General features: G+C 39.3%; 1 protein-coding gene across 1 annotated transcript in view; it reads right to left on the reverse strand.

Annotated features, from left to right (window-relative positions):
* The window catches only part of LYPLAL1 (lysophospholipase like 1), a 28,027-nt gene extending 22,692 nt beyond the window's left edge, over window positions 1–5,335 (reverse strand). The window contains exons 1-2 of the mRNA XM_057406426.1: window positions 5,232–5,335; window positions 1,169–1,268 (exon numbers count right to left, since the gene is read on the reverse strand). Coding sequence (XP_057262409.1) covers window positions 1,169–1,268; window positions 5,232–5,316 — 185 coding nt within the window. The 5' untranslated portion in view covers window positions 5,317–5,335. The remainder of the gene's footprint in view (window positions 1–1,168; window positions 1,269–5,231) is intronic.
* Window positions 5,336–11,434: the final 6,099 nt, after the last annotated feature.

Consider the following 11,434-nt stretch of genomic DNA (forward strand, 5'->3'; position numbering starts at 1 on the left):
ATTACGGGTGATATGCCACTGATAACTCTAGTATACTTCAGTCTATCATCAATGAAGTAATGAGTACATTATTTACAGAAAATCATATTCATTACCTACTAACCCAAAACACAGTGCTTCAAAGACTTCCACTCTTGGGCTTGATTTTTCTGTAACAAAGTGAGTACATTCACACTGCCATCTCTCAATTGCTTTTCCTGCCTACATAGATCATAAACCTACGTGGTCAATGAAATTATTATTTTCTTCCCCACAGACAAGAGCTGCTTTTTCTGACTTTCAAACCTCTGTACCTCAGAAGTCTGTGCAGAATGTCACAATTCCCTTTTCCTTTCAGCATTCATCCACACTTATGCCCAAATTCTGAAAGAAACTTAAGCCCCATTAAATTTCAAGGAAGCACTTTTCTAACTTAAGAGCCAGAGACACCTTAGAAATAAGACTATATTAAGAAACACAAATCATCACTGAAATGTAAGGCCATGTCTTTATGTAGCTAAATGGAGAGGTAGGTGCCCAACTTTTAGCCTTCAGGTTTGACCTCATTAACTTTCAAATTCCCAACAGTTGGTACTTTTATTTCTGGTCTACCACTGAACAGACAAAGATTTGTGCCTACAGCAAATGCTGAACTCAATTCTCTTCGAAACAGTTGGGTCAGGACTGAAACTAGAAGAAATGTGTAATTTTAAACTGCCAGTCCTTTCTCCATCAGCTGAAGATTTTTCCCATCCTACTGGCCAAAAGTAGGCAAGTAGGATGTGAAACCTACCAAGAAACCTGGCATTAAATACAACAGCATATTTTAGTGGTTAATTTCTGGGAGTTAATATAGGTAGGACTGTGATCCAGAACATGGCTCTATACCATTATAACACACACTGGAGTATCTTCTTTATAGCAAGGAGATAGAAAGATACTGTGAGGGTAATATCTGAATTAGAGACTGCTAATTCTTTGAAGTCTTAACCATGTAGAGTCTTAACACTGAAAAAAAATCAGTGCCTGGGCAGCAATGCACTGCTGAGCTCCAGTTTTGCCGAAAGGTGCATATATATGAGAAAGAAGAATGAAGTGCTATGACAGCCCACACTAATATTCACAAGCATATTTTACAGTATTGGAATGAAGTAATTTAACCCTACAGTTAAAATATATTAAACAATACCTGGCAGGAGCCGTTGGGTAAATAACTTTTATATGTTGGAAAGCCATGTCTTGATTCAAAATTTGTTTTATCCATGCTCTTGCTCCCTGGCCAGTATCACCTGTATCACACAGAAGAGTACAAGAATTATTCTGTGCATTTGGAAAGAAAGCTATACAATGTCAAATACATTCAGACCAGATTTACCCAATTTCTAAATCACAAAGTTAATCCTCCAAAATGCTAAAAAAGAACTTTGCAAAATAACTTTAATCCCCTTTCCAGGGAAGACCAACTCAAAACTTCATAGAAATAGACTACTTAAGAGGTCCCACAGCATAAGTTTAATAGTTTACTTAAGTATCTCCTAATCAAGCACAAGGCCTTCCCTCTTACTTGCAACTTACCTTACTTCCTGGTAACAGTGATAAAGAAATACTGATGAACATCTTAAAAGAAACCTGCTGCTCCCCTTAGAAAATACAATTATTTTTACTACAGAATTTTATGTTACCCACTTCAAAACCTAGTCAAGAGCAATAATCTTCACTTTTAATTATGCTAATATTACACATAGAACTTAAGGCAAGTGTCAAACATAACATTTTGCAGAAGTGCATAAGAGTTCACATTAAAACATCTGTCAGACTCCTTTAAAACCTTAATCCCATGGTTCTCTTTCAAAGCTAGTCAATATTTGGCTGTCAATGCGTTTTTACCTAGTCTTATCAACTCCACCTATAGCCAAAACCCTGCAGACTGAAGTGCTAATGCAGACAGCATATGCTCCTTTCAAAAAACTATACACATATACATTAGACAGTTTCTAGAGCTTGCCTTTTCATCACTGTTATCTTCAGCTATAACTTCACTGCCACCCTTCTGAACAGCATGCTCACACACGTCTCCAATTAGACATCACCACAGGACTTTAGTCTTGTTGGAAGTCAAGGCTCCTTCATTCTCATCAACTCAAACTGTTAATCTGAGTTAATGATATTCTCTATCATCTCAAGATGATCAGTTTGACTTCAGGACTCATCCTACTCTTTTCATTAAAATGGCCAAACCACAAGAAAAAAAATACCACTGCCCTGAGCCAGGCTTACTGCCATGTCACATGGTTTCATTTGAACAATATCCCACAAATACACCAGTTTGCTGTTACAATAACTCCCCAGTGGAAAAAGATCTGTTTTGCTTTAGCACTTGAACAAAATTCAGTGATCTTTATTTACAAATACAATTAATGCATCTTCAGAATTAAAACAGAAGGCAAGAAAGAGTCAAACCCAGCATTTTAACTGTTAAGCACAAACAGTATAACCATTTTCTCCTTGACTTAAGATATTCCAAGTAACAAGTAAGTAATAGGGTCATAAAACTGACACAAATCTTATTCTGTGCTACCTTAAGCAGGAACATCAAAGCTTCATCTTTAACCTGGATGCTTCAAAACACATTCCCACCAGCACTTCACTTATATGCACAGTACGGTCTGAAGTCCAAACACACCTCTTACAAGTAGACATGCTTGACACGCAAGGGTTTCCTCATGGTTGCTGTCACCTAATTTATGAACATCTCTTAAGGAGGTTTTAATAAACATTGTTTTCCTACACACTTCTCTTTTTTCAGCTGAAAGCAAAAGTCTAGGCTTCGCAAATACTTTCACAGGACCAACTAACTCTCAGGTAGGCATCAGCTTAAGCAGCATCTGAATGCTTACAAAACTGGGACTTACTTAGGCCTTTAAAAACTCCCTAACAGTGCAGGACACATCTTTTACTATTCATTCACACTTCTTGAGCTTCGCCAAGATCAGCAGAAACCCTTACAGTTAATGAAGCTATTTTGTCCATGAAAAGTTAATGGAAAACTTACTGAGAGAAAATTTAACTATGACCTTATGCCAAGAGTCCCTATGGTCCTAATGTTCTGCAACTGCTGCAAGCACCTGCCTGCAGAGGTAATGCATTTTGATTTGTAAGAATAGAATTTGGAGGGGAAGGAGAAAGAAGAAACTGGCACCAAACAAAACCCAGTAACCTTCTGAAAGGTGTGTCTTTCAGGCCATTCTTTGATTTTAGCATTATATGTTCTTATGAACACTGAAAAGAAGAAAACAATGCACAGAGAATTCTGCCTTGAGTCTTGAGTTCATTTACAAACTTGAAATAAACTTATGGCAGCAATATTATCCTTTTCTCTCCCTCCCAAATAAAACAAATTATTTTCCTTTCAAATACAGCTTGAATTTCCAATTTTCTTTCTGTGTGAAGTTTAAATTTAACAACATGCAACATGTAGACTGGAAGAGGTGCCTCACTGGAAGGGCTGTCAAGCATCGGAATAGGCTACCCAGGGAAGTGGCAAGTTACCACCAAATACCACCCCGGAGATATCTGAAAGACATGTAGATGTGGTGCTCAGTGACATGGTTTAGTGGTGGACTTGGCAGTGTTAGGTGAACAGTTGGACTTTATGATCTCAAAGGTCTTTCCCAACCTGAATGATTCTATGTATGTGACAGCATGCAAAGTTGTAAACCTAAGTCTAAAAAAATTATTATACCTTTGTTATGTCCACTTGCCTTCCCTGCTGAGCTACCAAATGGATCTTCCACCTAAATCTGAAGTGCAGTTCTGACTGGGAATCTCCTAATGTTTTTTTATATCATTTTGCATTTACATTCTTCACTTGTTATAATTTGTCTGCAGCAAGCATTATGAACAAAATGGATTCATGCCATTTGATTGCCACTTTCCATCACAAGCACTGTACAGAAGGTTTACAGGCCAGCCCACAGCAGTGGCACTGTACCTACTTAAGATTCTATTCTGCTGAACTACTAAATAAAACCAAATAAAAGTACCCTCATGCTTCCCTACTGCAAACATTATGAAGGAAATAATATCAAAAATGAAAAATTGTAGAGTACTTTAACCACATGTGGAATTAACCTCTAACCATAATCTTCCCTTACTCCTCCGAGACGAGGGGAAATTATTTCCTCAAGCATTAAAGCATCAGCCTTAACAAGAGGGCCGAATGCATCTTGCCACCTCTCTTCCACTTTCATTCTCTAACTCAGAATTTGAAAAAAGCAAAATTAAAGATATAAAATGAAATTATTAGGTTATAAAAATGAAGCTAATTTAATAAGCCTGTACATCTTTGTTCAGCTAAAAAGAAGCATCAGCCAAAAGCAAAACTGAAAGCTAGTCATGGAAAGTGTTGAACATGTTGCCATATGCACATGGCCAGCTCAAGGCCCGTCATTACTGTTTGATTGTTGTTTGGGTTGGTTGGTTTGTCATTTTAAGTCACATGGACTTTGTTGTGATTTAGCAGGTTAGAAAACGTCTAAGAAACAAACAAGAAACAAAACACACACACTGCAGGCCTGGCCTCAGCCTGGTCACTGACACAGGTTAACTCCCTACACTCCGCAGGTGGTGTCCATGAACCCAGCTCGGACACGGCTAGGAGCCTTCTAAAAGACAGAAGTCAGTCTATAAACAGTGGCTTTTAAAAGCTGGCAGTACTCTCAATCTGACCCAAAAAGCACTAAGATTCACCTTAATTATGAAAGTCACCCTTTGCATGGGGTTATGCATAGAGTGAAGCAATTAAGCAACTATCTTCTGGAAAGTATTTGCTCTCGCGGTGAAGCAAACCATGCCGGCGGGTAACATCACCATCCCTAAAACACACTCCAAGGACCCCGCTTAGGGCGAGGAGACCCAGCCGTCACACCCGGCCGAGCACACACAAACTACTTTGCCCACAGCGCATTTCTCTTTCTCGGCCAGCGCTGCTCTAATCCCAGGGAGCCGAGACCCGCAGGGACCCAAGACACCTCACACCGCTTCTCACCGCTTCCCAGCTACGAGCCGTCCCGCTGCCCCGCACGCAGCACATGGCCACCGCGGACCGAAGAGACCGACCCTGCTCCTGTCCCGCTCCCCGCACAGCGCAGAAACAGGCGGCAGCTGCCCCCTCTGCGCCCGCCGAGCCCCCTGCCCCGCGCCCCAGCCCCGCCGCAGGGTTTCAGGGGAGAGAAGAGGTACAAAGCAGCCACCTGAGCCGTGCAGGAAGATGAGGGAGGCAGTGTGCCTGCCCGCGGGGGACACCACGCTCCTCTGCAGCGCCGCAACCGCCGCCATGCCCAGCGCTCTCCTCCTCCTCCGGTAGCGTGGCTTACCGCGCCGGCGCACAGCACTCCCCAGCCGGGTGAACCAGTGCCGGGCCTGGGCGCCGGCCGTGTCTGTTTGACAGGGCTGAGCGTCCGATCTCAGAACATTAAAGTTCTCACTTTTTACACCGCTCTCCCTTACCAAAGCCTATTTACAGTCGGTGGTATGTACAGAGCACGTATTTAGAAGTGCTATATAGCAGGCAAATCGGTGATCAAACAGTAAACCGGAGTTGCTCCGTTCATGTTGAATGCGTTTGGAAAAGCGATTTAGGCTTCAGCCTCCTCAGGTGCATACTTTCAAGAGTGAAGGGTGGGTTGGCAAGAGAACTGAGGGGAGGCAGGTGGCAGAGGGCTCTGATGGCTCCTCCGAGGCACTGCAGAAAGCCTGCAAAGGCCGGTGTTAAAAAGGCCTAATAGACATTTGAAAGCTTGTCTGACATTAATCCATGTCTGAGCAAAACTGTGATGCTCTGGGTATGATGTAGGGGCATAAGGGTAGCAGCTTTTGCATTTTTCGGTAACCTATATATACCCGACATTGTAAGACCTACTTCTTTCCCTAGTGATGTGTAGATTAACCATCTGGCTGGGTGCTTTGAGGTCTGTGGCAGTGGAATAAGAATGACCAGGCATAAACCCTGCTATTGCTGTTTCACTAGGCAGGTGCAGTGCGACCCAGGGGGTGAACAGCAAGTTTACAGATTAGTTTTGCAGTTCATCATGAAGAAGGACTTTGGCAAGCCATAGGGGCACACCTGCTAGTCCTTAAAAATGTAATGAAACCTTAGCCTCTTGAGGTAGCATGTTATTACCTTCGGAATCGCCTCTGGGTTAAGTAGATGAAACATCAGTGTGTGTGTAATATGAAGAGCATGCTGTGCTTATATTTCTGTTTAAGTTACTGTCTTGACTACTATTTTCCTATGTATTTAGGCCATGAAATACTAGGGCCCCACTTAAATGTGCACTGACAAATGGCATGTTAAATATAATGCCCCTTCAGAACGTGTGTCATCTGTCTTTCTAATATATGTACAAGCATGCTGCAGCAGGTCTAAGAAGTAAATAGAAGGAAAAAAAAATCCAGTATTTGGGGAAATGAGAAAATTGCATGGTGGAGGAGAATAGAAGATTCATCTAAAATTTTCTTCAGTGTTAGTTGCCTGATTCAAGAATACAAAATCCCAGCAAAGTAGTGCCATCATGAACAAGTCGGTATTGCCAGTGCCTATTAGCAGAGAGAAACCTTTCGGCTGACTTGCAGTATACAAACATAATTGTGGTAATTGACACATCAAGGTCCTTTTTAAAATAAATTAGCTTGGCAGGAAAGTTCAATCATTACTATGGGCAGTATTCACTCATTTAATTATATTTATTTGTAATAATTTATTTTGCCATCTTTAATGAGCATTGTAGTTTTTGAGAGCTATTTGATATGAAGGGTGACTAAACAAAGGTACAATAGCTATGTGTGGCTTTGGACAATCTCTCCTGCACAGTTATGGCAGTAAACCATGATTAGGCCTTTTTAAAACTTATGGGTTGTCATTCCTTGCCTCTGAGTTACAAGCTTGGAGGTACAAGATTTCTTTGTGCCAACAAATAAAGCTTGATGCCAGGAACAAAACAAAGGATAAAACATCAAGCCATACAAAAATAGTACTCTAAATTTAGAGTAGTTTGTATGTTTTGTTGTTGTTTTTTTTTTAAAGAGAAACAGAAAGGCATAAGATTTATTCATTCTTTTCCATTAAAAAGCAAGCAAAGGGTTATCTGTATTTTCCCTAAGTGGAGAGGACTCCAGGGCTTCAGGGAGAAGACCTGTATTTTAAAAAAGTTAAAGAGAAAATAGCCAACTAAAGAAACCAGCGAGAAAATAGGAGCTCTGAACAAACATAAATGGAAGAGAACTGACTTACATGAAGACAACAAATCTACAGTAATAACTTGTTATTTATACCAGAGGAAAATCTTTTCTTGGGGTGTTTTTAAGTATATTAATTATATTGAATGTTAATGATATTAAAAAATATAATTTAATGACAAAAAAAAAAAAAAACAACACAAAAACAAACAAACCAAACAAAACCAAACCAAGAAAACCAAAAACCCCACAAACATCTAAACATCTAACTGGTCTGTATCAAGTGCTCAGAAATGGCCACAAGATGATTTTGTCATTTGGGGGAGTTTTCTGTTACTAATTAGAGGCATGATAAAGTCCCCTTCCCTCCCAGTTTTGCCTTCTGCCTGAAGGAGGGGAAGAAGAGAACATGATAGAAAAGGGTTATAACTATTTTCCCAGGCCAAACCTATGAAGTGCAGATGTAACCGATGGAAACCATGAAAATCATGGCTGCTGCTAACACCTAGCTTTACTAAGTGAAAGAACTATCCTGAATGAATTAAAAGTATGTTAATAACTGTAGGAAATTACAGGCAATATGAAAATAGCTTGCAAATTTTGTTAAACTAACTTATGCTTAAGTTCTGATGCTTATGGTGTTTTACAAGCCTTTCACTGCTGACATGTAACATCTCCAAAAGGAATTTATTACATTTCATAGTGTCAATAAAATGTCCTCCCACACCCTTAAAAATATATTTGGTTGCAATTGCTTCTCTTTTTATTATTTTTCTCTAGGCTTAATGAAATAAATGGATCAAATTTTGACTTAAATGCTAAATAAATATCAACATGTAAGTATGTGACCATATTTAACTTTTCTAAAGAAAGTCAATGTTGAATGTGAGCTGTGTCCTGTTCCTTAGGATGGGCTTTTGCTCACAGTGCTCTCTGTTCTCTCACACTGACTCTATTCAGAAGAAACCAGAAGAGTTTAATTTACTTGCAACCATTTTGATATTTTTCTCATTTAAAATGGCTTTGCACTTTAAAATTAACTTTAGTTGAAAACAGTATGTTGCAGAGTGTTTTTTATGTACTGCATGCGTACATATAAAATATCCAGAAACATTGCTGTAGCTATATATGCAGAACTAAAGCTCTTGAACCCCCCAGAGAAAAATAGCTGGTAGATATTGTACAGTTATTAGGATATTTTGGTAAGTGAATTAACCCACAAATGCTTCATCGATGATTACAAAGAAGTATAATTGATATCTAGTTGGTTATCTTTACATTTAGGTGATTTTGACAAAAGCAATGATTTTGGTATGGAAGTATAAATACCAAGTATTTGGATCTTTCCACACACCCCTTTTAGTTCTTTTCAGTATTGTGTCCTTATCATCACTATATAAGATCACATCATTGATATGTAGTCTTTACTGCTTGAGAGGTAGCTATCTTATACTTGCTTTCTTCATTATTAAAGGTATTAAAATTAAATGCTGAATTTCTTTGCCTCTTTTGTGCATTCCTTTTAACTCCTACCCTTCTCCCAGTATTTTACAGGCTGAGGGGTCTGTCCAATAATTTTAAGACCATTATGCCAGTTACTGTGACCTGACAAAAATAACTATCCTCAAATTTGCAGGTGGTTTCATTCACTGGGAATCAGGGGCAATGCTTTGACATGGAATTTATACGGCATGGGTATTGTTTTAGGTCTTCTAGTGTACATGTTGGCATAGTTTATTCTAAAAAGTTGTTTTAAAGAGTTCTCTGCACAACTGCCACAGTAGAGGTAGGAAGTGCCATAGGGATTGTTATTCAGGTGCACAACCTTGTAGTCTACTTATCACAATAAACTATTTGTACCCTCACCAAGCCAAATGACAAATATATTTCTGTTGATATTTTTTAATTTTTTAATTAAAATTTTAAAAATTTTTAGCAAATTATCAACAGTCAAAATATGTAAATTTTGAAACTCATTTTTCTGTCCAGCCAGAAGTATATTTTGATACTGAGCTCTCCTAGAAAAATAAGGTCCCTGGCTAGGCTACATCCATACAGTTGTGCATCACAGATATGATTAACCATGGAGTTGGGTGGGGGAAATCAGTTCACAAAGAGAAAAGCAAGTTGTGTTCTGCATGTGAATACTGTCTGGCAAAAAGGGATCTGGGCCCAGTGTTTCTAGTTACCACAGCAAGGTAAACAAGTAATAAATAAACAAATCGTGTTCTTTTTGGCCCAAGAGATAATTGGTATTTAGGGTCTTGTGAGATAATTTTGCTAGCAGGAGCCAGCTATTTACTGCATGCCATCCTATTTGTTTAAAAACAAATGAGGGCACAGTCCCAGGGACAACAGGAGGCAGTTCCCTTCATGAGCCTGCAGCTAGCCAACACCGTGCCAAAACAAATGCAGGCTTGGCTACACTACTGGTGCCTGTGTGTTTCTTCTCTTTGTTCTCTGCAGCGCGTTTGCTGCTTCTGAGTCATTTGGATGTCCATTCAGCTGCTGCATCTGGAGGCATCTCCCAGGCAAGCTCCTTGCCCCATCTCGTTCAGCTTACAGCCTGCTGAAACCTGGAGGGAGGGGTGTTCCTGAATTAGAATTCCCCAAGGAATCTTGCAGATGTGCTCAGGGCTTACCAAAACTATGTTAGCAGTATTCTCAGTAAATAGCAAAGATGTTTTCTATTAATATGAGGACTGGTGCTGTCTGCCTTTTATTTAATACATTGGTGGTTAGAGATGCATCTGCTAACTGGTATGACTGGTTTTACATTGATATGATAGTTGCTGGCAGATCTGCTTTGTCTATCAGACAGTATTTCAAAGATGCTCACCCTGGGCAGTGAACTCACCTTGGCTATAGAACATTGAGTTCAGGACTTTTGGGGGAAGTCTGAAGTGCTGTGGGAGGGTTTAGCTCCATTGAAGATTTGCTTGTGGGAAGATGTTAGTAATGGGGCCACAATATTGTTACAGTCTTCAGTAAAATTTCTGGGCCTGGAATGAAGGATCCTTTGTCAATTTAAACTGTGTATCTGGCAATTTTGTTATACCCTGGTTTTTCATTGTGTTTTGGTATTTCTCTTGAGGACCAGTGTTCTTGCATGTATGTTACTGAATAAGGACACAAGCACTCTGAACTGTGGAAAAATGTGCCAAAAACATGAACTTAAAATCCAGACATACATGAAAAAAATTAAGATTCCTATTTTAAAACTCATAATTTAATTTTTAAAGTTCTGATTTATGAATTAATAATTCTTGAAATTAATAGGAATGCTCTGGAGACATTACTGCGCTGGAGTTCATAAATGAGTGTGCCCAGATCTGTGCTGCCCCTTTCTGCTTTCATGGGTGCTTGAATTGGGTGTGTTAAACATAATCACACTCTGAGATGACAGATCTATGCTAGCAAGCTCTCTTGTTTTCTCCATAGAAGTGCTATCTATCCATCCTAAGTATCTCATGTCAATGTATAGTACTTTGCCAGTATAAACTGGAAGTCTGAAATAAGGCTTTACTCATATAAATATTTTTTCTTATTTTTTAGACTTTATACAGTCTTTATACAGTATAAGACTTTATACAGTAACAACAAAACCTGACTTTGCTTGCTTAATGCTGAAGTCTGGTTTTGGTTGCATTACTGTCGGTATGGAGTAACTCCCTCTGGTTGACCCAGAGATAGGTCGAACCCAAAGAGAGAGACTTTTAGACTCACAACCCTGTATTTGAACATGGAAGTGGCAGAAATTGCTTTTTTCATCTGTATGTAGAATGTACTTATGTTCATGCTGGTTTTGGTTAATTTGCCCCTTCTGAGCCTGAGCAGATAAAAAGTTATGCCAACACTGGAAATGTATAATACAGACCTCCCTGACAGATCTATTTGTTGCTGTTCTCCTGTTTTCATACTAGTGGGACTTTGTATGGCTTCCATATTTTGGCATTTATTTGTGAAAACTGGGGCGTAGGTGCAAGCATTTTGGTTTTTTTGGTGCCAATTTACATAGTGCCATAAAACATAATCTTTAATTTTTCAGCACTTATTAGCTCAGCTCCTCAGTTGTGCAGCACCACACCCTCGTGTGAAACTTATAGAGGGATAATTTTGACAGGTTTATATTGACCTAAATTTATAGCATTTCATTTGGGAAAATTAGTATCTTGTTCACATTTCCAGTACAATGTTGTGACTGTTTGACAAGACCAAC

This window comes from Pezoporus wallicus, unplaced genomic scaffold (assembly GCF_028554395.1).
Source record: "Pezoporus wallicus isolate ANWC-B61680 ecotype Strahan unplaced genomic scaffold, APGP_CSIRO_Pwel_v1 scaffold_2617, whole genome shotgun sequence".
NCBI classification, from domain to species: Eukaryota; Metazoa; Chordata; class Aves; order Psittaciformes; family Psittacidae; genus Pezoporus; species Pezoporus wallicus.